Source organism: Thunnus thynnus, chromosome 14 (assembly GCF_963924715.1).
Source record: "Thunnus thynnus chromosome 14, fThuThy2.1, whole genome shotgun sequence".
Classification (NCBI taxonomy): domain Eukaryota; kingdom Metazoa; phylum Chordata; class Actinopteri; order Scombriformes; family Scombridae; genus Thunnus; species Thunnus thynnus.
Window position 1 is genome coordinate 13,137,932 of NC_089530.1, and position 27,879 is coordinate 13,165,810.

Below are 27,879 nucleotides of genomic sequence, written 5' to 3' on the forward strand. Positions count from 1 at the left end.
TATGTTGACATGTAAAGTAAACATTTCTATATTTTTTGCACATAAGTAGGCCTACATATGTTGACATACTCAAAACCATAAATGGCAATTATTTGTGTAGTGTAAAAGTTGGAATTTAATTACTATATATATTCCTTAACTGAAAATTTGTTGACATATATGAATAATAGGTCTACCACATAGACTGTAAGTATTCATACTAAGATACATACATAGTATTTGTTTACTGTTTGTATGAAAATATACTTTATGTGCATTAATTGTACTGAATATATGGTATTTTAGAGTAGCCTTCCTTACCATAACAAAAACCTTCATTTAATTTATATATGACATAAAATAACTATTTATCCATCATGTAAAAATACATAGTGACACATGCAATATATGCTATATAGATTTACAGCATAAATTGACACTTTTTGACATGCACTTACAATAACTGGCTATTGCTTCTATGAGCACTGTATGGGGTATTAATCATGTAGGTTCTTTTCCTTTTCAGATAAAGTACACAGTATACATCCCAAGATTAAGAATGTAGTGTATAGGTGCATACAGATGTGATCATATGGTTTGACAAGCTTTATTTCTGTGAGATTTTTTTTGTCCTATGTTACCTTGTAAAGTTTCAAATAAAACCCCTTTCTTTCCTCATATTGCCTTGCGTGACTCTTCTTTCATCTGACTCAAGAAAAGCTCTGAATGATATCAGTACATCCAAAATTACGTAATCATGGTTGGATTAGGTTTGAGGTTGTTTACTCCTGAACATGTCTGTGCATGATGTCTCATTTCAATGCCTGTCAGTAAAAGAGCCACCTAACAAGTAAGTATACAGCAAAATAGCCTATTACCTTTAATAACCTATAACAGATCGATATGTTGTATCACTAATAATGTTAAAGTAACATTGCATGGATATCATTGGATACAAATGTAAAATAACATCATAGCCTGTATGACTCCTTTATACTACTGTTACTATTACACCACCATTCGTTGAGGCAGCAGACTCCGCAGCAGATTACTGCGATGCTCAGATGAATCTGCTGACTCTCCCTGCCCCTGTTAGGAAAAAGAAATAAATAAATAAAACTTGCGTGTCTGCTGAGTCATGCATTATACCTCACAACAATGATAGAAATAGTCTGGGCTGTCCACTTTGTACCCAGAGGCTTAAACGTGGCAGTTCTGCAACGATTCACGTATGTCAGCCACTGTCTTTATTCGCATCTTGAGCTCTCAGCGGTGTAACTGCGGGAGAGGAGCCAGCTGTCTGCGGCTGCGGGAAACTGTCCTACATATCGCTCTATGATGATCGCTGCGGCGTTTTTGGTGCTGTTAAAGCCGTACAGTATTCAATGTGTGCTGCTATTATTGTTGCTTTTGCTCGGGACTATTGCGACAATTTTGTTTTTTTGCTGCTGGCATCGCAGGCTTCGTAATGGAAAGCATCCTATGAAATCTGTGCTCTCTGGACGCTCCAAGAGCCGCGGTGAGTAGCGCAGGCCAGCCGCCTCTCCTCATCCTGTCAGCTCATGTCTGTATACTGCATGTTATTCATAGTCTGTTTTTATTTGTTTTAGCTAGAAATAAAGTCAGCACATCTGCAGTATGGGCTGTAAGAAGAAACTAACACTTGACTCATGAAGGTGTTAATGTGTGTAAAGACAAATCAGGCTGAGTGCAGCCTGAATTATATTATTATTAGTCTTTTAAATGGATAAACAGCTGATATTTGACATGTCATGCTTACCAATAAATGTTAGATCCTAATATCTCATTCTAACATCTGTTATCTGTCCTGTAGTTGGCCTCCGAACGCATCATTTTCGATCAGAGGTAGGATGAACTTTTTTCATTATGGGTTTGAGTCAGTCAGTAATATCTAACAGAAGGATCAACCAGGAGTTAAATGTGTGCAAGCTTTATGCAGCCCTTCGGATTTTTCCAAGTAGGCCTATAATTTGACAAATGCTTCACCCAAAATCCTATTTCCTTGACTTTATTATAGAGGACTGCATGACTATTTTAAGGACCATATTGTGCGCAGTGCGCATGTGTCATCAATAAATAATGTAGGTGATTTTGCAGTTTCATTCTTTGAAGAAGGTTAAAGCTTATTACTCTGTATTCTCAGACATGCATGAATTAAAAGTGAAGTCCGAAGAATCGTAAGAAACCTCTATAATTTATGAGCTGTGTCATCATGTTTAAAGCGTCCAGCAGAGCTTCAGTCTGTTTCCGTTTTACGGACTTTGTTTTCAACGTTTTAAAAACGCTTTTGAAATGAAACAAAATGCATGAAAACAATGTAAAAACCACCACCATCAACAAAGGTTGGTGAAAAGTAGGTCTATTTCTAATACATCATGTTTTTGCGCAATTTTTGGAGAATGTCACATTTTATTGTTAGATTGCATTTTATTTCATTCTCTGGTGTTTATAAATAAAATCATTTTGTCCAAAAGTTAAAATAAGTCAATACTCTATAAGTTATAAGTAGCTAAATATATTTCTCTTTCTAACATTGTTGCTTAATCATGCTGTAAGATTGAACTAGGCTGTAGTAATGTGCATGTACTGTAGACTAATTACATTTCATTCCTTTTAGCTTTTGTGAGTCTCCATAGTTTTGAATCTCCAAAAGAAAAGCAGACAGTCTCTTGTTTGCCTCTCATAGCAGGTTATGTTATTGAACGACAGGACACTGAATCCCCATCAGGCAGCTCAGCACTGTAGCTGGTAGGGATTCAATATCATTTTCAAGGACACTACAGCTTTAATGTTGAACAGCAGTCTTCCTATACTTTAAAACAAATCCAGTCCAACAATAAATGGCTGAAAAAACTCCTTGATAGAGACTAAAGAAGGTGGAAAAATCCTACAGCGCAAGGTTTGCTTTTCTTCTAGTGCAATGATTTTGAGTTGCTGTATCATCTCTCAAACTCGGTCACCCTCTTTGTTTGGTCTCGTAGATTTTGAAATCCACATGTTCACCTATATAGGTCAGCAAAACACAACAGCGCCTCCCCAGCTTAAAACCCCCCAAATCCAATAAAATTGATATGATGACAAAGCTTTTTTTTTCATTCCTCCTGCTAAATCTGCTACTGCCTGAATCTGCTGTCAGCTTGCTTGACATTTATTCATGTTTCACAGGGCTTCAGACACAGTCCACGTCACGCAAGAAGGAGCATACATGCTCGAGCAGCAGAGGAAAAGCCCAATCTGGTTGAGGTTCCTGAGAGCGATCCAGATTCATCATCCACTCTAAGAAAACGCAAAGTGAAGAAGAGAGTTCTGCCTGAATTTTACCAGTCTGTACAAGTCACCCCTACACGCAAACCTGTAGGTATTCCATTTAGCTGTAGTCATGATTAATACTGATGATAAGGTGATACTTTCTTCCCTCCACAGGGACACAAGGGTGCCTATCTACCTGGTAAGGATTCAGTCACACAGGGCAAATGTTTATCTACAGGGCTTGAACCCAGGGCGTGCTGCTGAAGCATGGTCTCTTGATCAGTCTCATGAAATGAAAAGTTACTGTCTTGTTACCTTGTATTGTTCCAGGTTGTATTGTTTGTTTATTGATCATTAGATGACAAATATGGACTACAAATGCATTCACATGTGATCATACACTCACCTACAGGTTGAGCACAAAAGAAGGTAGGATCTGCTCACCACGGACCCTTAACAGCAGATATTAGCCCAACTGATCTAATTTTGCCTTGATTAGTTAAACAGAATCAATTAAACTATGTTAAGCTAATACAAAATTTGTCTTATAAGGACAATTTGTTGATGAACAAAGGAAACAATGAACTCCTCTGATATTAAAATCTATTTTAAGTGGACCACAGTGCTCCACTAGTTTTTCTACATTAACATTTCAAAAGGTGCTGCAGCCTCGATGTTAAAAAAAAAAAAGCTGTAATAAATATCTTACACACACAAATCACAGAGCGTTTAACTTATTTAAAAAATCATTAATCTGTGCATCTTTCACACTACTTTGCTGTTAATGACTGATTTTGAGTTTGAATTTTAAACGATGATCTCTCATTTTTAACAGGTTCAATGATTTATATTCAGTTTGTCTTGGCACGCTGCTACATGTTGTTTCTAATCCATTCTAAATCTGTTAACAATTTACCATTTTGGCATGGGAACATAATATATGTCTTCATATGGATTAACTGCTAAGCTCTTTGTTGACTGTTTTAGACACTACATGTTCCTTCAGCTTCTCATTTCTGCATCTTTATTTTACCTCTCGAATTAGCACACAGCACTGCTTCAAAATGACAGTGTGCTCAACATCCTACAGTATTTTTTTTTATCAGTTTAAAACCTATATATTGATTTTTTTTAATGGAGGGGAACATAAGACTGCAGGAACATAGAGCTGAAGAGACACAGTATCATATTAATCAAATCCCCAAGTCCCTGGATGATCTTTGGCAACTTCTATCCCTACTGAAAATGTCTCTGGCTGTCACTGTTACTGCTGTATAAAATACAAAATGTAGTACAAGACCTGACATGACACTGATATTGAGATTGACTATGTTCACAGGAATCAATTGATCTTTGCTGAGCTATTGCAACTTCCTGCCTCCATTAGCTGTGTTGCAATAACGTAGATAACAGACACAGTTTATTGTTTTTTTCTTATTGACAAGCATGAAAAACAACTACATATCAACTTGACCAGAGCCACAGAGTTATATCAATATGTTACATATTGTTTCTGATACCTCTAAATCATATTTTGTCGGCATGGATAAAAGAAAATACACTCAGTGTTTCAAATTTTATTGATACAGTGTTTGGTATGCAGCTGAGTGAGCAAAAGACAACCTGTTTTTGATAATACTGCCATTGTAATAACACAAAAGGCAGACAGACTTTACAAATTTGGAGGCTTATTAAATTATTTCACCTTCGAAATCTCCTATTAGGGAGTAGTCTTTAATATGTAATAGATCAACATAAACTAGTTCAGGCCTATATCTGCTCACAATGCATCCTTAATATTTTTGCATGAACAGCTGACACTAAACTGTGCAAAATGAATAATCCAGAATGTATGCCTGGTATTTGTGAAGCCATGCTTTTGTGTGTTTTTAACAGAAAATCTCTAAACTAAGGGAACTAATGACTTCACAGATTCTATTAACAGGTTACCAAGTAACTGCTGTTTTTATTGTATGAACACCACAACAAGAAAGATGGAAGCATTTGGCATCATAAGTACTGAATGCCCACATGAATCTGGTTTTGAAAGCAATATTATATACATGCATCTTGATGTGTGGTCCTCTCTCACTTTTACAGTAACTGCACATTTTACTGACAGAAGAAGGCGTTTTAAACAAGAAATAAAGATTTTTTTTTTTTTAACAGTAACAGCTCCCAAGCCAAGAATATTGGGTATTAATAAAGAGTGAATGGAGAGGATAAACCTATGATGTGGGAAGGACCTCCAATCTATTCTTATCCCCTGTGCAGTTTGCTCCTTACATGAAAGAGAGTGGTTAAGACTGACTCAGGATGACATATACTTATTCCTATAGCAGCCCAACTAATAATTATTTCATAATATTGAGCTTTAACTTTCCTCGTTTCATGGATCTTTTTTCCCCTTTTAGTGAGAGGATTTATGCTGATAAAAACTGCAACACTAAGCTGCCTTTTCAGCACTGAGTTTTATCCTGATGAAAAGTGATGCAATGATGAAAAGGCTGCTAATATTAACAGCATGTTATTTTTATCAGCTCTGCTTATTTAACACCGACCCAGCGCTAAGAATAGATTCCCATAACAACTATTTTAAACCAGAAATCATGTCTGTATCTGTGTAAAAACACTGTCAGAGACCTCAAAGTTAGTTCTCCATATTTACAGCGGCTCCAGGTTGACCTTGTGATAATACTAGGCCAATCATGTCTTTCTTGCTCCTTTAAGAGCAGAGACTCCCTCTAAAATGTTGACAAATCTTTACTGAACTCTTCAGGATCACAGCAGGTCTGTTTGAGGTTGCATTTCCCCTTTAAGTACTGTTTTATCATCAAGTAACTTAAGCCTCATCATACAGGTATTTTATGTAGCCACACCTTTTTTCCCTTTTCTGCTTCCATCAGGTAATGTCAACACGTCTTAACCAGCATTTGTTCTTCTGTTGCTCAATCTCAGGTGTGTCAGAGTGCAGCAGGAAATTGCAACATCCATAACTGTCTCTATTAGCAGTTTTAGTTAGATTAAGAAAATGTCTGCAAAGGTTCAGGAAATCAGAGATAATCCTGGCAAAGATGCTTTTATAGATTTTTTTTCTGGCTGAATAGGTTTAGCCTGGTTCAAATTTAAACTGACAACAAAGAGCAATACTTTTCTGTGCACCTATGGGTCCTCTCCATCCTCCCAGGTAATAAGCACAATGGATGTGAATGCTCTCATTGTACCCTCTGTGGTTAACACCCTATCTACAGCGTAGGCAGTTGTGTAATTGTGTACAAAGTCCTCTCAGCAGGGTGATCTAGTGTGCATGTGTTGTGGGATCATTGCCATGAGAGTCTGTGGGAGCCAGTGTTCTCTTGTTATCCCCGCTTTTGAGGTATTTGTTGCCACCCAGCACCTTTTGTGCAGGGATGGCGCTCTAACACCACCGTCGCTGTCGGAGCTGATGCTGTTGTTGGCTACCGGGTATGACGCGGAGACGCATGCAGTCTGCTCTCCCATCACAGTCCACCTCTGCCTCGACAGCACACAGCGTACCATCCCATCAAGCCCTCTGGAGATCTGACATCACCTCGCATCCTTAATGCTCGGAAAGGGATAAACTCGTGGCCGGAGCATCCTTCAAAGGGCGTGGCACCCTTTGAAATTGACGCAAGAAATGTGTGACTGAAGGGTGGAAGCTAATAACGAGCAAACAGGATTGTTTTTTTTTTATCCCTCAGCTGACAGGTCTCCATGTATACAGTGGTAAGTCTTATTGTTGACCTGGCGGGGGAGCCAGATACTATCGATTTCACATTGCCTTCATTTGGCTTAATCTTTTGTTATGGATCATTGCGAGCTGGTGGCTGATATCAGGGTGACTGCTCACACCTAACATGCGCTCACATTACGCACTTTGACCCGCGATGGTGAGAAATAATGTGATATATGCGTGTTATTCGCCGCCAGCGTTGCTGTGATGTGTTCTCATTCATTTTGGTTGTGTGTGTGTGTGAGATCAAGAATAGCATTGTTTTTTTTTTTATCCCCGTTTTCTTTTGTCTCCCAGAGCTCCAGTTCGGGGAACCCTTCCCTACACTGCTCCATGTCTTCCTCGGCGGATTTCTCGGACGAGGATGATTACAGTGTTAAATCTGGATCGGCATCACCGGCACCCGGGGACACTTTACCCTGGAACCTGCCCAGACATGAGAGATCTAAGAGGAAAATCCAGGGTGGATCCGTGCTGGATCCAGCGGAGAGAGCCGTGCTCAGGATCGCAGGTGAGAGACAGCCCCCTTGTTGTCCAGACAGTCATCACATAATGATGTAGAATGCGTGAATGTGCTGGAATATACGGTGCATATAAGGACTACAGTCCTCATGTGTTAATAATGGTTTATTAGGGCGTATGTTATTCTGGTACCCTCGTTTTATTTGTGGACATCAGGGTCCGTGCAGTGGTGTTGTTGCACGTGATGGTATTTTTGTCTCATTCAGAATAGCTGTGAGGGTGATCGGATGTGGCGTCTCACTTTACGTTACTTTTAATTAAATAATTGAACTTAAAAAAGATATTATTTAAATTTAAATGTAAATTATTTCGTAAACATCGCTTACATACGCGGAAAAGTTTAATGATGTTATTCAGGGTCAGACATGAAATAACAGGCCAAAACACGTAGATGCTTCTGTCATGTTCTCTTGTTTGTTTCACACTTGATGACACTGTTATCAAAAGGTTTTACAGCACTATAACGTTTTATAATGGTACTTTGGCACTATTTGACATTGTAAAATCCCTGTCAGATACAGTGTGCCGGATCAGGTATCCTTTAATCGATATGTGGACTGTTGTGGGTGAAATTTACAGGAATCTGTGTGACAGTGACAACTTATTGTTTACTGAAAGCAAATACTACCCAAACATAACTTCAAACGGTTTTGTAACTCTGTCAAAGCCATTGTAAGTCTTTGGCAGGTGGACAACAATGAAGTAACGTGCACCATGTTACGAACCGGTACAGAGACGCCTGACAAGGAAAGTGTTTATAATTTTACACTGCAAAAAATAAACATTTCATCCAGTCTGGTTTTAACATCTTATTTTACTTAGGCCTGTTAAAGCGGATTCGTGCAAATCAGGTGAGACTAGGAGAGATTTAACCTCATGGGTTAAGAAAATAGGATTTTGATTGTATTGTAATCGCACTGAAGATTCAGTCTTGGACTAATTGACTTGTTAAGAGCGACATTTTTTGCAGCGCAGCAGGTCCGGCAGTGCTTCCTATCAATCTAGTGAGCTCCGGAGAGGAAGTGTCTCTTATTGGACAGACCTTAGACAAGGGAGGGATGTAGGGCGTTTCCTTTAGTGCAACAACAGCGCCGATCACTCTCAGCACACACACATACACACACATGCACTCAAACACACACATACATACACACACACACACGCTGTGTCCCTGTCAGCCGCTGGTGAATGTCCAGTTTGTGGAGCCCGGGTTATGGCTCAGTACGCACCGCAGGCTTATGTGCTCTCGGACGAACAGGAATATCTCCAAGCCTATGAGGATGTTTTGGAAAAATACAAAGGTAGGATCAATGCTGATTGGATAATATTTAGGCTTCGGGACGATGAAGATATTGCCCCGATTGCTGCTTGACAGTTCAATAAATGTCAGCCTGCCCCCTTTCTCTCTAGTCACTGGCTGGTCTTGGTGTCTTTATCCCTGCTGTGGAAAAGTGGGAATATTTCCTGCATGACATCACATTTAGGCTAAATTTTAGTAGCTAAGACAAAGGCTTTATTATAAGGGTTTTTATGATCTCAGTTGATTATTAGATTAGAGGATTATTTCTTTTGTTTAGCTGTTAGATGGAAATATTCAGCTTGGAATATGTTAGGAAAACATTTAATCAAGACAGGCGATCACAGTGTCGACATTGTTTATTGTCAAATTCAAAGGTCTAAACAGTGTGTGATTTGAGTAAATCATACTTTCACAGCGTAAAATATCTATTTGTATGCTTTTAATGCGATCACCTGTGGAAATATCATTGATCGAATGGTGCTGAGGTGACCTGTGTGGTGTCTCGAGGCAGACAGGACAATGACATAGCAGGATGAGGCGTTAGCTCATATCAGTGGTTCAAGTCCTTTCATGTAGCTGCTCCGTTTGGGTCTATGTGACTAATTAGAGCAAATCCATCACACATCTGTGGAGAGAGGTCTATATCATTGAGTGTCTGTGTGACAGCTAGAGCTCGTTGACAAAATCATACACATGCGTTGTCGGGCCAGGCCTGTGGAGGATCCGGTGGAGCTGAATTCAAACTGACAGCAGCGGTTTTAACCCCTGTGTGTCCTCTCCACACAAGCTACCACAGTAAAACAGCAGAACAATAAATAACATACAGTGTGCACTATTGTATGTGTTCTCTCAGCTGTTGAGTATTGTAGCCAGCAGGGCCAGTCAGCTGTGGTATTAAGGCTTAAACGCCCTGACTTGACTCTAATGGGATCATATGATGTAGCATCATTAGGAATCTGTTGCTGTTGTTCTGAGGCAGAGGAGCTGAGACAGACAATGAGCTTACTTATTTCCTGTATTTCCTGCTATCAATAACTACCACTTGGTGATCAGTTTTTGCATGTTGCACATTGGTTTTTGGGGGGTATTTGACTCCCTGCCAGTTTTTGCATGAACAATGAACTTATCAAGAAAGGGTAAGACGTGTTTTTATTTGATAATTTTACCAACAAGTTTCAAGTTTATGTGAGTTTTGTAGCCTCAAAATAATGCTAATGTTTTGAGGCTACAAAAAGTCTTAATTGAATCAGTTCATCACATTATATGTTTTTTAAGTAAAATTGACCGAATTCAGTGTATTTTGTGGCTTATCATTAATAGTCTGCAAAGAAATGTGTGACCATGCCATGATTCAGGTAGAAACTTGAAATCGGACCGGTGAGCTAATCATTACTTGTAGCAAAGTCACTCACAACCCTGTTCCCATCAGCTTTGTTTACATCACTCTCTTCATTGCAGAAAAAAAATGTTCCAGCTTGGACTTTTGAAGCAGCAAGACTTTATCAACATTTACTTTTTTAAGCAGATTCAGTTAAACAGAGAGACGGCAGGCTTTAAGTTTATAAACATAATGTAATCATAATTTCTTTGCAATGTTGTCGACTGCTTGTCTCTGAAAATGGTGGCAAGTGATGAGTCAGATAATGAACATTTTCACATCTTAAGATCTACAAAAAATGAATCTAATAAAACTTATTAAGCTTTATATTAGGCTTTAGATCTTCTGATGGAGAATTTATTATATACAGTACCATAGTAAGCAATGTATTTGAGTATATATGAGTGAATGATAAGGCTGAGAAATGTATCTTTATCATCAGTACCAAATACCGTCTACTCAAAACAGTTCAGTTCTCAACATAAATTCAATCCCCCAGCCTTGAAAATAGCTTAAAACTGTATTTATTATTTCCATCAAAAGTTTGTTTGCTCTTCCACAATTGATAATTTTTTTTCTTTAGGGCGCTGGCCAAGTGCTTGAAAAATCCCTTTATCATTTCTTATTTATTTTTATTTGCAGTTGATGTGATCAGCCAGAGCCTCAGGCCTCTCCCCATGTGATGAATAGAGTATCAAAGGGACACATTTTCATAGCAAAATCATCAACAGTAACCAAATAAACACAACCAAACAGAACCAAAAACAGAACAGCCAGTGGGCCAACTGTAAAGTAGCAAACAATGTTTCTTTGTCTCTGCAAATCAAGATCATTTTCATATTTAACTGCACATTTAAGCAATTGTACATACATAATTAACCACATTTGAATGCTGTTGAGTGTATGTTTATGTTAGCGCTTGTCACTTGTTGTCTGGCTTGATTCCAGATTCATCAAACACCTCTAACATAATGTCAGTCACCAATTTCAGAGAAGAGATAAACTGGAGAAAAAGATGTACAAGCTTCATTGAGTGATTAGTGAAGTTTAGTGAACACCTAAATAATAAATTGACAGTTTTCAAGAACAAGGGAAATACTGTATGAAGTTCTGATCTGTGAGAGAAATACGAGTTAAGGATTTATTTGTGACTAAGCATAACAAACCCCATCGACTGGGAGCGTGCATGTAGTTCTCACTGCTCCAGTAAGAATGCCACACTAATTAGGTATTAGAGTTAATAATACACTTAACGGTGGAATTGCTTTGAGTTGGGCTGAAATTCAACGCAGGCTTTACAAAAGACTGTAAACTTGAGGAATGAACTAAAGACGTGGTTTCTTAGACACACACAACAACACTAATGGCACAGGGCAGTGGCTGTATAGGATCACACTGTTCTAGCAAAGCCTGCTTGACAGGCCGTCAGCATGAAGGGGCCGTTTTAGTCACCCGACAGTTGATCATCCTCTGACATCAGGAAAGATTTAATGGATTAAACATTTGGTGGTCCAGTCAGCTCTTCCTGCAGTTCATTTCGTTTTCAAGATGCCATATGGTGTAAATGGTTTCATTAGATTGGAAGGACAGTATTTTTCTAAAGCTGAACCCGATTGAACATGTTTTGCTTCCTGAGAGTACCGACTGTCTTGTGGAAAACACCTGGAAATTTTTAATTCAAGCAGGAGAAACATGTTGTTTTCCAAGTCGGTGACTTGCTTTTCTGTGCTTTTTTATTCGTGGCCAAATACATTTTTGAGTGGTGTTCTTAATAAAGACTACTAGAAGATCAAAGTGTACACTAAAATTTGATTGAATAGGGTACCATGTGGGGCTGCAACTAACCATTGTTTTCATTATCAGTTAATCTGTCAATTATTTTTTCGATCAATCGATTAGATGTTTGGTCAATAACATGTCAGAAAATCATGAAAAATATCGACTGTTGTTTCCCAAAGTCCAAGGTGATATCCTCGGATTTCTTCTTTTGTCCCAACTAACAGTTCACAACGCAAAGATATTTTAATTTACTGTCATAGAAGACTACAAAAAAAAACAGAAAATATTCACATTTGAGAAACTGGGATCAGAGTTTCTTTTCTTAAAAAATGACTCAAAATGATTAATCAATTATCAAAATAGGTGGCAATTAATTTAAAGAGGGCAACTAATTGATTAATTGACTTATTGGCTCTAGTAGTATGCCAGTTTCTTACAAGCTAAATGTGAAAAAATATTGAAGGTGCACCAAAAAATACATTTACACTATCATCAAAACATTCATTAAGATAATGTCCTGAATGTAATGTGATAGATATCATGCTTTTTGCCAGACTGCTGCTAAATTTGAGGTCTTCCTTGAAAAAAGTATAGTTTTTTTCACTGATCAAATCATAGACATATACAACTTATTGAATGTTAAGGATTTTATTTCTTCAAGGAAAATAAAAAGACTGACGTGTACAGCGCATAAGCAGTCTTTAGGATGCCGGCTACAGCTGTACATTTGTGCTATTGGAGGGTGTGGTCTGTCAGAGTCTGTCTGACATTTCTGTCTGTGACTCATGCAGGCTGCATCATGACTAAATCTCTTATTATGGGCAGGATTTCTGTAGATCCATTAAGGAATACCTTACTATTATTTGTAAAATCTGCATTTTGTACATGTATTACTTTATATTATCACACAGCAATGAGTGAGGGAGCATTGTGTTTTTTGCACAGTCACTGCCTTTGTCCATCCTCCTGGGCCATGCCCAGCCCAACCCCTCGGCTCTATGTCGACAGCCCACTCATCACATTCAAATGGCCTAGTGGCCCACACACACACAGCTCAAACACACAACTCCCTCTATGGAGACTGTCTGCTACTGTACAAAAGACACTTTGTTTTTATGGGAGCAGCATCCAAGTTCCAGAGACTTGTTCATGTGTCAAGCTGATGGTGTCGTGACACTCTTTTTGGCTTTTCATTGAGATTTAAATGTTGAGGAGCCACACTTTGAAGGTGGTCTCTACCCGTCTAACTTCAACAGATTAACATCCCGTTACTGAAATTTGTGTGTGCACAGAGGGCTTTTGTAGCTTCCCAAAAACTGAGCACTGACCCACTAACTTATCTTGTTCACACACAATAGGAACATACTGTACTTCATCGGTCTAAATTGAACTTAGTTTTCCAGATCTGTGAATCATGGTGAGAGAAGAGAGAGAATACACAAACATATAACATGGAGTATATACACTTGCATGCTTGCAAACCAATCATTTTCCAATAAAATGAACTATTTTAAAGCAAGGGCGATTTCTTTTTAAAAAATTTCCATACTAGGTGATTTTGAGGAAAAATAAGATTTGGCTTGGCATCTGCTTATCATCTATCTGATAGCAGGACAATTGGAACTAACTTCTTGAAAGTAACCTACAGTGGATTCAGTTTAGCAAATATGTGAACAAATACGATTTAGATCACTGAGCTATCTAATTATGAAGGGCCATTTCACAGCTGCTGCACCCAAAATCCTAAGTGCTAAGTGCTAATGGCTAATTAAGTGCATTAGATTTTGGGATCAGTTTCAAGCTCAACATAGTGCTCTCACAGTAACATCTAACAGGAACTGCTTTGAACCCATTAATACGGGTCCTTGTGCTTTCATTTTACAGGTTTCACCAAGATATGTTCTCAGATCAGTATGTGAGATCACATCTGCTATCAGAAATGTAATATCTGATCGTTTGTTGTTATTGTCCATCTGTTTGAAAAGGTTTTATGGGGAAAACAAGAAAACATACCACAGTAAATACACGCTGTACATACGCTGTATGTACTTGAAAGCATGACATTGTTGTTTTCTGGCCAAGCCTTTCATTGATCTAATCAATAGACTTCATTTAAAATGGGTGGTTTAATCCAAACCAGCAGAGCTCTTAGAGAGATTTTACTGCTCCATCTGTCTGTGGTTAGGAAATCATGTCTGCATTTTTTGTGTCTATAAAATATTAAAATTTTAATTATATATTCCAAGGTCTGCCATTTATAGATATACACACATTATGCTTCTGGAATACATTTGATTAATATTCTTCATATTGATATGAAGTTATATGAAATATGCCTTTCATGCAGTCCCATGCAGTTGCATTACCTCTGTGTCTGAGTGTTATGCCTGCTTGCTGTTTTATTTCCAAATGTTGTATTTATATGCTGTCATGGTGATGGGAAGACCAGAATGACTGAACCTCATTCCATTGCTGTGCTTAGCTCCTCTTACATGAGATCATCTTTTGAGTCTCTGTCCCACCCCTGATTCAGGCTCTGTAGCCATGCCGCTCCCACTCCAGCAGCACCACCCTTTTCCCCCAAATGCAGCAGATGCTGGAAAGCAATTCCATCATCACAGGATGAAACACATTTCCTTTCTCTTTTGTTTCATAGGTGGCCAAGGCATGAGCAATTCCCTCTATTTTTGTGTTAACTCTAGCTATTTTTTAAAAAAAACTATTGCTATACTCAGATGAATTGTCTTATATCAGACACAACTTGTGAAATACATGACAAATCACAAGGTGAACTTGTCTGCAGTTGAGAGCAGAATCAGCGAGGAACAGTGTGAAGATACAGACCAGTGACGAATTAAAGGAAAAATAAAACACAACAAATGCAGGTGCCTCCTATTGGTTTGAGGAAAATTATGTAAATCATGAACTCTGGCCTCAGCAGTCACCAGATCGAAACCCAGTTAACCACCAGTGGTAGATTTTGGAACAACTTGTTACACAGTGGTTTTGTACCACCCAATAATCATCAAAACAAAACACCCAATGATGGAATAGCTTTTGGAATAATGTTTTTTGATCCCTTCAGTGGTGCCACAGAGACTCTGAGAATCTATGCATAGGAGTCTTTTCTGGTTAGAGAGTGAAAATTAAGGCTGCAACTAATAATTATTTTGGTTATCAATTAGTCTGCTAATTACTATCTCAATTTAATTCAGTGGTCAATGAAATGTTAGAAAATAGTGACAAAGACCCATCACATTTTCCTTAAACCCAAGGTAACATCCTCAGATGTGTTGTTTTGTCCGACCAACAGTCAAAAACTCAAATATATTCAGTTTATGATTATATAAAACACAGAAAAGCTTTCTATTGATCAACTAATCGATCAACTGTTTAAGCGCTATCCAAAATAATGCAATATGACAGAAAAGTGTACCTTAATCTAGGATGACAGTGAAAAAAAGTCATAAGCCTTCACTTCTTTTATATGAAAAGTGGCTGACAATGAAATGTCTAAGCAATCATTACTTCATACTTCAACTTGAAATGAGCTTTGCATGTGTTAAATCACATCAATCAGGGTAAATGTGGCACAACTAAGAGTTTATATAGATGAAAATGTCACAGGATTGTCTTTAGTCATTAGTCTTAATCAGGATTCTCCATAATCTGAGGGAGAGTCTGGGGAGGAAAACAGATTTCCCCACATGCACAAATACTCTCACTTAAATGTGACAGTTGCAGCTGTTGCACATATGGAGGCTTATATTGGAGAATTAGCAACTCTGTGTGTGTGCGTGTGTTTGTGTGTGTGTGTGTGTCTGCCATAGCCTGCTTTTGGGGACAAATTTCAGACTTCAGACCAGTTAATTGGGGATGGCTTGTCCAACTGGGGACAAAAGCCGTATCCCCAATTAGAGAAAAGCAAATTTTTTGGGTCAGTGGTTAGGTTAAGGTTAGGGTAAGGGTTAGCGTGAGGCAAGTAGTGCTTATGGTTAGGGTTAGGGTAAGTCTCCAGGAAATGAATGTAAGACTATCTAATGTGACCTAAGTAAATGTGTATGTGTGTGTTCATATCAATGTGTATGTATGCTCCATTAGCTGCCGTCATTAATGCTTCCTCCTTCCCTCTACTTGACTTTGCTGAGTGCTTCTGCAGTGATTGCTCATGCCTGATGGCACTTTGCCAACTTTACCATCACATCTTGCATTTACTTTTCATGATGGGTCATACAATGTTTCAACTTCAGTAGTAGGTAGCTTTACATACCTGAAACCTAATGTTACAAATATCAGTAATATCATTAATTAAGAAGACACCACTCGATTGTACTGCACACTAAGGCCTGGTTATTGTGCTGATTTATTTATTTTATTAGCCATAAGCCATAATTGGCTGCCTAATGTGCTTTAAGATGAAAATATGGACAATAAGAATGTTGATAACCGTGTGCAGCAGTGTCTCCTACCTCTTCCATGTATACTCTGCTTACATCTTCTCAATAGCGCTTTTCAGAGAAGAGCTGTAGACAAGATAATAACGATCTCTGTTCCTTCCTGTCTTTGTCTTGGATCTGCTTTTAAGTCTGGAGAGTAAAGTAGAGACTGACTGGAAGAGCTGCTTTGAAGGCTTGGCAACTTGTTTCAGATACTGAGCTGTTCCAGTCACATATTTCAGATGCTACCCTGCCCTTCTGTGAAGACTGGCTGTAGTAGTCTCACTTACAAAGAATGACAAAAATGCTTCCTCAAGCACCCCTCCACCCCCTCCCACCACCACCACCTCCACCATCGTCTCACTTGTATTTTTGTTTACCACCTCCAGGTGACATGCCTACTAAAGTGCTGTGGAAGAAGGTAGCCATCTTGAGCTGAGTCATCATTTCAGCGGGCCTCTGTTGTAATTGCTTTTAGCAACAAAGCATTTTTAAAAAAACAATATGAGTCCTAAATAAAGAAGGCTTGTCACACACGAACTGTACCCACTTTACAAAAGCAAATGTATGTACTGGAAGAGCCAACTACACATGTTGGGACCTGTTGTTTATCCTAATCATGAAGCATTAAGTGGGTCTAGAACTGAGCTTTAGGGTACAGCAAACCTTTTGTCATTCTGTGTGTGACCAAGATCAGGCTAAATTGCACTACTGTGCAGGTTCATATCCTGTCATTGTTGTTTTTTAAAGGGGACATATTATGCACATTTTCAGCTCTACATTTTTATTCTTGGGCTCTACTGGAATATCTTTGCATGATTTACAATTCAGAACACTCCTTATTTATCTTATACTGACCCTTTATGTAGCCTCTCAGTTCAGCCTCTGTCTGAAACAACAAGCAGTTTTAGTTCCTGTCTCTTTAAGGCCCCCCTCCCAATGAGCCCACTCTGTTGTGATTGGTTAGCTTCCAGAAGCTGAGTCACAGCCAACCTCTAGCTGCTCAGGAGGCTACGTCAACAAACCATTAAACAAACTATAGTAATAGGATTTCACTACTTTTTCTTGTTCTTTACCCGAAATATCAACTTCTCAAATACATCTGTACATGTTTGAGCCAGTATTGGAGACAAAATATGAGAGTGGACAACGTAAACAATACTTGGAAAAACCTTAGCAACAACCTTAGCAACCAAGGCTATGGAATGGACAGCCGTTTATGGGCATGCTGGCGAACTGACATCAGCTCATCTGCAAGGTAGAAAAAAACTTTGCAAACAAAGCGTTCGAAGGCAGTTTGAAGCCTGGGCTTTTGACTTGCAGAGATCATTTCTACATACATTAACCTCAAGATTTGGAACTTTTACCATGTTTAACATAGATATCAAACATCTTAACAGTATATAAATAACAGATAACCACAAAAAGCATAATATGTCCCCTTTAAGGTGCATTTTCAGAATTGTATTATTCTTTTTAAGTGCATCCTTTTAAATTAGAGGTACAAGATGTTAACTTCGGATGAACTACACAGTGACAAAGACCTATATTTCAAAATGTCTGCTACTCAACACACAGCCTTGTACTCAAAACAAAGCTAAGATACATATGCCTTTGCTTACTGAGCTGGTTGGGACACATGATATGTGAAATGAGAGCTGTTTAGCAAGAATGTTTGGCGAGTCCTTGTGGGTTGGAGGGTTGAGGGCTTTGCAGTTTAGCTTCTATGTCTGTTTTGATTTCCCTCTGATATGAGGTCAAGAGGATTATGTAAGCTGGATTTTGATTGCTAGGACTTTTTGACTCTGCCCAGCTCAGAATATGGGGATATTTTAAGCACACTGACGTAACAAGATGCCAAAGGGTGTCACAGGCCCCCTGTGTCGGACATTCTCGGGAAAACAACTATTTATGCATTCTTCTGCTCAAAGAAGCTTGTGAAAATGTAGAAGTGAAAGGCTAGTGTGAAGTGCTGGAGACGGTCCTGCTGCTGGTTGAATTCCCAAGAGTCTGAAGTTCATGTTGTTGGAAACAGTTCAGTAACTATCACTTGCACAGACGTAGTCATGTCTTAAATCTCTAGTTTTTGAGTATAAATAAATCCTGGGCAGGATATCATGACATCTATTAAACTTTCCTTTGGATAAATCAGATTCAGAAAACACAGGATCAAAGTAGGAAACAGACTTCAAGTCTGACTCATAAATACATAAAACTTCTTTCAGCTCTACTACAAGCATTTTCTTCAAATCATCTTCATTGCATACAGGGAATGAAGGACGTCACCTTAGTGGCACAGATTATGTGGCCTGCAGTTGCAGGGGCAGCATGGTTTAGGGTTGTAGCTATTTATAGCCATGCACATGTGCTTTGCTGAGGTCTACAAATACGTGTCTCAGGAGCTCTATGGCTGTCTGTGTGAAGGCTGTGGTGGATTCTTGGCTAGCAGGGCTCAGACTGTAGACAGCGAACCTGCAGACTGTCTACATTTATATAACACTGGCTACTGCATGTAATTATCAGTGTAAATTTACACTTCTGAAGAAGGCTTTAATGACAACTTTTTCTAGGCAGCACTCAAGGTTTGTTTTAAATGTCAAGAAGTTCAACTGTAATGTGAGAGAGAGGTAGTTAGTCAGGCTATCGTGCTCCTTTAAACATCAACCCATTAAAGTCAGAGGTCACAAGCTTTTGGTTAGCACATTTCTAAACTGTTCCCAGACCTCTGGTAGATATTTACCATTTAACCACCTGATTTTAAAGTGAGGACATTGAAACACCAAAAAGAAAATATACAGGTTATTCATAAATACTTCAAGCACTATCGGTGAATAAATTTGTGTTTTCAGCGAAATCACATATTGTATATGGCTGTAGTTGTTGTCTAATAAGGAAATTAATGCAAGTTTTCCAAATGATTACGATTTGGAGGTTTTTTATGGTATAAGAAAACTTTTACAATAAAATGAACATTATATTTTTACTGTTATTAAGTGTGAGATTGTTTTTTAATATTATTAATAGATCAAACTGTTCAGTGACCGTAAAGGAACCTCTCCTGTCTTTGTTTGAGGGGTTTTTTAAGAGGCTTTTTTATGTAAATGAATCTACTGTTAATGCAAGAAAAGTCATGTGATTTGTTTTATCGTGGGATTTTCCCTTCAAACCTTCTGACCTGAGATATCAAACTTGCTAATGATAGTAGCTGAACTTTGTATTTGGGCCTTACAAGTTTTGAGGTTAATTTTTGTCTTACAATTATGTGTTTTTGTGTTAAATTCACAGTTAACTGCCAGAAATAACTTCACAACCATGTTGTTTTTGCTTGTCGATGAAATAGGATGAGAACTCTGATGTGGCTGTATGAGAAATGTATTTAGTAGGTGTATGAAATAAATGTAAATAATGAAACAAGTTACTGAATACAACTTCTCAAAAATCAACAGTATTGTAGGAATCGGACATATAGCTGAGAATAATCAGATATGGAGTGAAACGGACAAATGCTGTGAAAGTAAAATAAAACAATTTATTAGATTTGAAAAGTTTCAGAACATTGCAGGGAAAAGTTACAGCGGTGTGAACTGGCCCGTCTCAGCTCGACTGAAACCGGCAGATGGCGTCACCTGCGATTCAGCTTGTCAAGTCGCCAGTGGCTGATTTTAGAACGTAAGGCACGTCACCTGTTTCAACAGCCAATCGGTTTGTAGCGAAGTCAGCTGGTCAAGTCAGCAAACTGTCAGCTGATCGAAATGGCAGAGTTTTGGACGGAGGAAAAGAGAGCCTCCACCCTCTGATCTTTACTATTATTTACCTCTGTGTTCATTCATATCATCTCTAAGTAATATCCAACTACTGTTTTAAAGGTTTGGAAAATTCAGTGTCTTTTGGACTGAGATCAGTAGTACATGCATATTGTTTTTCCTCATAAGATCCTCAAGAGGGCACCATAATATTACACTCTCAAATTTTGCAGCACAGGTACATAATTACCACTTTACCAGAGTATATTGAGGTTTGCTTCCTTTAGTTGTGTTTCTGCTCATGTTTCTAATATTAAAGCACTTTAACCTGAAGGGCAAATATGATGAAAAGTGTTTTTGACACCATGTGACAGTGGATGACGTTTATCTGAGACTGTATTATCTTGTCTGTTATCAGTAATCTGTGTAATAATATGTGCAGTACAGTAGCCTGACCATGTCCAATAGCTGGTTGATCGTTTCAGCTTGTCCTTTGCTCTGAGCCGGAGAGTTTCCCGGAATACTTGCCCACCCAATCTATATTAATGAGTTTTTTCGTGAAAGGTTTATATATTATGCATCAAAGAGCCCTAGACATGGGCATTAAAATCCAAAATGGTGTCCTGCTGCAGGCGGCACCACTTTATTTCTTTGTGATTCAGCTGTGGAGTCACAAGGACAAATACATCATCAATGACACAGCAGCTTTGTCGGCAAAAGTCTCCCACTGCATCACACTTCCTGTATTACCTATATTAACACACTATTTTTCTTAATTCTTAGGATTATTTCATTGATTTATTGGCTCATTTTAGTCTAAAACTGATGTGATGGACTGATGTGTTCCTTCCTGTATTTGATGCCTTGATCTGGATGTATGTAGACCATCATACAAAATAATTACCACATTAACCCAGTTTCTAATTCTCGGAAGCTTTTACATGTGCACTATTTTTAGATGAACTAAATGTAAGAATCTGCAGAGTACAGTCATAGGGCTCTTAAGGTACCTCCAATATCTTGGAAATTTGTGTTTCAGGCTTTAAAAAAAAAGCCTACAGTATGTAAGAATGACAACCATCAGCTTTTTTATGCTACTACCTTCAAATGAAAATAATGTAGTTAAACTGAAAGTGGAACTAATGTTATCTGAGTGTAGTTTGTCCTTTATTTTCTTTTTGTTACTACATTATGTAACTATCTTATGTAACTGCTATGCTCAATACAATCAGAAAACACGTGAAATTCCACTAAAAGCTCTGAACTGAACATCTTTCATGGAAAGACTGCATCATGAAAGGTGTTGATTGTCATTTGCTTGAATGTGTTCTCATTTGTTTCTGTGGTGAGTCGAGGCAGCTGCACACTAGAAAGATGATTGATTACCTGAACACATTTATGGTCAAGGTATATTTGATAAGATATGTGCAATAATCAAGTGACGCATGCAGTCAGCAGAAAATGATGGTACATTGCTCTTAAATTACTGCACTAAAAAATAAACTGGCTGTATCCTGCCACTGTAACCATCCCGGAGCATGTTAACAAGGAACTTCTCTTCTTTTTTTTTCTCTCTCTTTTTATAAGAAGGTCTAATTTCTTCTGTGGTTGAGTGCTGCCGCTAGATAAACACTGAACAGAACTCAAAATATAGCGAGTAGCCATGGAAAACCTGATAGGACTCGTTAGAAAGGGAGTCACGGCTGCCCTAGAGGCTGGTAGGCAGGCAAGGCAAGAAGAAGGAGACTGTACTGCTTCTACAGATTCTCATTCACATGGCATTCATCTACCTGACCACGATCTTCTTGACGGTCCTCAGGAGCTCATAAACAGGATGAAGTACCCGCTTAAGACCGAGAGGGAGCATTCAGCTCACCTGATAGCTCTAATGTGCTGCATGGGTCAGTATTTCTCTTAATGCTACTTGTTATTTCCTTCCACGTTTAGTCATGTCTGTGCTTGCTCCTGACTAATCGTAGGTAGGATGTCCTCGAGCGAAAACGTATTTTGTAATCCACACTAACGATTATCAAAGGGAGGAGGTTATCTGTGTTGTCAGTCCTGTGGTCAATGTTCAGGAAAATGCTGATTATCATCTGCAGTGTTGTTGTTAGCGGAGGACTGAATGTGAGCTGTCGGGAAGACGCTGTTTTGAAGTCATTGATTGTACTTGTTTCACGTGTTATCATCAGTGCATGTGAGCTTTTTTTGTGAGGAAAATGTAGGCTAGTGCGGTTGTGACTGGCAAACTGGAAGCAGTGAAATGAGTTCCAGCTGTGGTGACTGGCTCTGACACAGGATAGGAAAAACACAGCAATGAAAAAATACAAGGTGTTCATTTTGCAAAAACATAATAAGGCGAGAGTTGATTTTCTTTTTCCTTGTAATACTACAAGCAATGGAAAAAAACAAAAAATCTGTTTCCTTTCCCTTTTTATTTGCATCCGGTTGTGTCCCGGTCTCACATATCTCACCGGCTGCTGGAAGTCTAGTTGCTATGGAGATGGGAAACAAAAAAACATGTGGTCAGCGGTAGAGAGTGATGCAGTTTCAGTCTCTGGGAAAATGACATCCTTCTTTTCAGCCACTGGAACTTTTGGTCTTCATATGTTCTTTCTTTTCTGCATCACTTTCACTGAAACTGTAAATCCAAAAATATCCTTACAAATTGACTGTGTGCATCAGGAAGCAGAATATTAAGCTACAAAAATGAATTGCTAAATGCTTAAAAATTCAGAAAAGAACACTGCGGTTTCCTGTCTCTCTACATGTCTTTCAAGACTTTTTATTTGAGGCCAGGCACAGTGTAATTTGCCCAGCATTCGTTTCTGTTCTCAGTTACCATTAATGCAACCTAATAGGCAACGAAACAGGCTCATACAAAGCAGATTTAGGCTGGTCTAATGACAGCTGTCTTCAAAAGACATCTGTGTTGCCTGAACATCTCTGTGGCGATTGCTTTGTAATGTGAAAAAAAAAAAATCACTGATGTATTTTTTTTCTCTTCTTCAGATGAAAGAGACAGAGTGCAGAAGAAGACGTTTACAAAATGGATAAATCAGCATCTGCTGAAGGTAAGAACTAATTTGTGACATTTGCTCGCCAGTGTTTGCTCTTTCTGTTTTCATGCAGGTATGAAACATAAATAATAGTTTGAATTCTGACAGTTTTTTCCCACAGTGGCCAGCCAACAATTTTCCTCTAACATAGACACTCTGCTACAGAGATATTAGCAATAATATTAATCAGCACTCTCCATGTTGGGTCCTAACATGCATAGATTCCTCCCCAGATATTATTAACACTTGTTAAAAGTCATTTAGCATGACATGCCCTGTTGCACTGCTGTTGTAACAGGCTGTCTTTTGTGGACTCAGGAATGTGAGTCGCCTACTGTGGCATTTCATCTGTCTGTGGAATTTAATGAAACACTTTAGCAGACAGACAAGCGCTGGCATGTCTCATCTAATGTGCCTTTGTTAAAACGAATCACTACCTACGAATCATATGGAATATTATATTTTATAGGGTTCATGCAGCAGTGCTATGCTAATAACGACCATCACTAAAAATTACACTAATTTCTCTGTCCTCTGATATGGAAATTAAGGGAAAAATAATTCATTTACTTCAATATTATTAAGTGCATAAAAAGAAAAACAACATTTTCTGACATGAGATGGTATGAGCAACTAACTGGTACTGATATAGATGCATAAGTTGATGCTGGTAGTCCTGTGAAACGGAGACCTTGTAGGGAGTCAGTGGTTTGCCATATAAATATGAAAAGCAATAACATAAGTTTGGATGTTTTTGCACAAGTCCCACAAATCAAAGTAAAATTCCTTAATGTACCAACAAGGAGTTCTCAGAAACTGTGACAGTAATTCTGCTGAAAACACTGACATTAAATTTCGTATCTCAAGCCAGACTTGTATGTGCAAGTAGATTTTCATACCATATTGACGTGAATGTAAGGAAGCAAATCAGTCTAAAGGTAATGGTATGCCTGCGGTAATGTGAATGTGCAAAACTGCAACTAGTAACGTAACCGGTAACATAATTGTATAGTAGCTACCCCCTTATTTTGCTTCCTCAACATGAAGGAAAGGCCACAGTGTTTGACATAAGTGTTTATAGCTGCACTGAACAACCACACACACAAGTGAGTTGAAAAGCATTGAGGCTGAGATGTGGTAATTGTTTGTTTCAGTAGATCTAACTGTGCACACTTGAGGACAATCTTTCCTGCATGCATTCATACTATTGCTCGGTCACGCACACATACTGGAAAGTGACGGAAATAGTTGTTTGAAGAGTGCGAAAATAGAGCTTGAGAGAGAAGTGCAAACCCTGCCTCACCACCACACATCTGGCTGGCAATCGCAGTGTGAAGTCAGCAAGCTTGCCAGGTTTCCTGTTTTAGCTACAAAAATTGCAGCAATCCAAATTCTGACATCAGAAAGGTGTGGGGTGAGACAATGTAAGATGCTGTTTGTTGATCCAATAAGCACTTTGTTTGAAGCATACCCACCCCTTTAACATATTGTTTATGATTACATGATTGGTGGTCCACTCTCACACTCCCACTCTTCTCCTACCATGTTGTATTTATCGAGGGAGTGTTTTCTGTGATCGTCATCTTCTAAGTGTTGTGTGTGACAAAAACCTGCCCTGGAGGGTCAATTCAAGGGTCTCTGCCAATAAGATCAGTCCTTACTTGATGGGGTATGGGCTGCTCGTGGATCAGTGCTGAAGACTGGTTTTATGTTCACTTGCATGTGATGTTTTCAAACATAAAATATAGTTATTGTTTTCAGTTGGAAAATCATTTGAGGGAAGAACGAGGCCCTAAGGAGCTTCTACTTCCAGTTTTGCCCTGAGGAAACGCCAGCTCTTGCTTACTCTGTCTCGTGAGAGAAACATTATGAAAACTCTGTTACAATCTTGGCAGATGAAGGAAAGAAATAATATTTTATCTATTTTACTGAAATAAGACGTGGCACATGCAGTGAAGCTTCAGAGACAAACAGCAACATGTAAGGTATATTAAGACTGTGTACTTTCTTTTTTTGAACCAGCTAAACTTGTGGTAATGATTTAATTGGAACCTTTGCATTTTATTTGATTTTAGATATTTGAATTGATCACAGAAGAGTCAGTCGCCCCTTTTAGCAAATTGTCATTTCTTTTACAGCTGGCATTACACATGGTCCATTAGAAATCAGAGGTGCTGAGTAATAGTTGGGAATCTGCTTGGCTGACCCAATAACATAAGTGTGCAGGTCTATTTTGGCTTCACAGCTGTGGCAGCTATCTGGGATTACAGTGCTGAAAGCCCCGTGTCAAAGCAGGTCAACGGGCAGGAGGGTGATTTCAGAGGCGCGGTATTTAGGACAGGAAGGAGAGATGGGCCTGCTGGAAGGAGAAGGCCTCGGACTGTAGTTGTTAAGTGCCTAGCTCAAGTGCTTAGTGGACTGTTGATAAGGTGTCACAATGATACAGTGTGCTGATGATGCTATTATTCAATGTTTTATGCTACAATTATTCCAGTTTAGTGAGAAATGCAAGAAACAAAAACAAGTTTGTTGTAAAATATGAACAAAAGAGGTTTTGCTTCTGCTGAAACTGAACACCAAGTTGATTGAATGGCATTCGGAAGAAACATCAAAGGTTTAATGATAGTTATACCAAGTGTGATAATGTGGGAGAATGTTGTGCCTGTCTGGTATAATCCTCAAAGAGGAAGATCTGTTCTTTGGAAATTGAGGTTATGATGGTTCAATAATGGTCAGAAGCCATTTTTGATTTCATTTACAGTAGTTGTGTTATAACCATCACTGAACAGGTGTGTTATAACAACATGATATTAGTAGTTTGCTCATAATTTGCTTGCCTCTGTGTCCACAGGTACGGAAACATATAAATGACCTGTATGAAGACTTGCGAGATGGACATAACCTGATCTCGCTGCTGGAGGTCTTGTCTGGAGACACACTGGTGAGTTAACATTTTTCTGTTATTTTAATATTTATGATGTTTCTAAAAGAGATAATACAAGCATAGTTATGAAATACTGATTTTTTTTGGTACATGTGGAACTGGGCAAGTTTCATAATCCTATTGAGTTCTCAGAGAAATTTCAAGAAATCACAATACCTTTAGATTGTCATTAGACATGAATAAAGAAAGTGAGAGAACATTTCTTGTTCCTGTGGAGTCGGTCACGCCTCTGCATAACTGATGCACCTGCTCTTCCCCCTTCCTCTGGGATTTGATTTCCTGTAATCAGATCTACATTGATTCTGCGTCCACAATAATCTGCTCTTGAAGTAGAAAGTTAAGGTTTTTTTGTTGATAGCATTTTTGGTCAATTGTATGCAAGTTTCCAATATATCGCAAGGGAGTTTCTTTTTATTTTTCCCTTTCGGGATATCTATAAGAAACTGATTGATGTGGTCATCACTTGCTGTCTCTCAGATAACAAAACCTAAACACATCAGGGGAAAGCTAGCAAGTGGAAAACCAGCTTTGTTTGCAGCAAGTTCTTTCCCAGTAATTAACAAAGTTTAACTTCCTAACTAGCTTTTTTAACTCACTAACTGCCAAAGGCTACAATACCTTTAAGTAAGTTATTACATTTCACTGAGTAGTGCGGTATATTTATGTAAAAACAGGAACAATGTATCAGTTTGTACAAGACATAATAATCCAATTGCTGGTCTACAGACCTGCCCAGACCCTTTATTCAAGTACCACAATAATATGAGCAGTTGTTTAAACTTCTGTACACCAAGATCACATGATTTCTCTGCTAGTAATGAGACGGCTCTGACCTCTTTGAACTCCTGACCCGACTCAGAGGATAAACATCACTGCACTTGAAACCCAGCCAGCATGAAAATGTTAACTTTGTTTCTATAAAATTATATTGTGATGGAGTAATATTACAGTCATCAGCGAGCAGCGTTTCTTTCGAGTACAGGAACCTGTGCTGTTATGGTGATTAACTGGAGTGATCACAGTAACAGGTTGTGTAATTGATTTCCAATGTGAGACAAATCCTGGACCAGGAAATGACAGACAAGTTGATTCTTTACAGCCCCAGACAAGTTCTGTACACTCTGAGTAACTAATAGCTTTGACATATAGCAATTAAAATGAGTTTATAGTCATGGTTATCAATTGTAATGTGTTAATCCCTAAACACAACAACTTAACGTAATTGTTCACATCCTAAAAAATAAGGATTGTGGAGATTGTGCTATATGTCATAGGTCAATGCTATACAGTATATGTCAAATTTCATTTGTATAAGTGTGAAACAGAATTGAAGGTCCATTTTCATAAAATAATTAAATGCATTATATTATGAAAACAAAGAAAAAAATGTATGAAACCAAATGCAAGGAGCAGGAACCTGTGAAACTTCCTGAGGGACCACATAGTTTGCAACACAACACTGCTACATTTACATGAAGTGTAAAGGAATACTATTATATACTATACTATACTATTATTAAGCCAAATCATAAGTGGTTTTAACTAAAAATAGGTGATTTTTCAGTCTTTGGTATGTGGCTTTGCTATAATAATATTTATACAAATTGATCATGGGAAGGCCAGTTTGACTTACTTACTTTTTTTTATAGTTCAGTATGCTGGATGTGTAAAACCTTACATATAAAACATATAGAAAATGTGTAATGTAGCTGAAG

The 27,879-nt window shown here is 38.3% G+C and overlaps 1 protein-coding gene across 5 annotated transcripts in view; it reads left to right on the plus strand.

The window, feature by feature from the left end:
• Nucleotides 1–1,176: 1,176 nt before the first annotated feature.
• The window catches only part of dst (dystonin), a 107,873-nt gene continuing 81,170 nt past the window's right edge, over nucleotides 1,177–27,879 (plus strand). For 3 of the 5 annotated variants that reach the window (XM_067609905.1, XM_067609906.1, XM_067609907.1), the window contains exons 1-3: nucleotides 8,653–8,826; nucleotides 23,174–23,235; nucleotides 26,072–26,161. In XM_067609905.1, coding sequence (XP_067466006.1) covers nucleotides 8,739–8,826; nucleotides 23,174–23,235; nucleotides 26,072–26,161 — 240 coding nt within the window. In that variant the 5' untranslated portion in view covers nucleotides 8,653–8,738. Of the gene's footprint in view, nucleotides 1,499–1,813; nucleotides 1,846–3,165; nucleotides 3,355–7,300; nucleotides 7,515–8,652; nucleotides 8,827–23,173; nucleotides 23,236–26,071; nucleotides 26,162–27,879 lie in introns of those variants that run through there. The other 2 variants (XM_067609903.1, XM_067609904.1) reach the window with 2 other exon arrangements.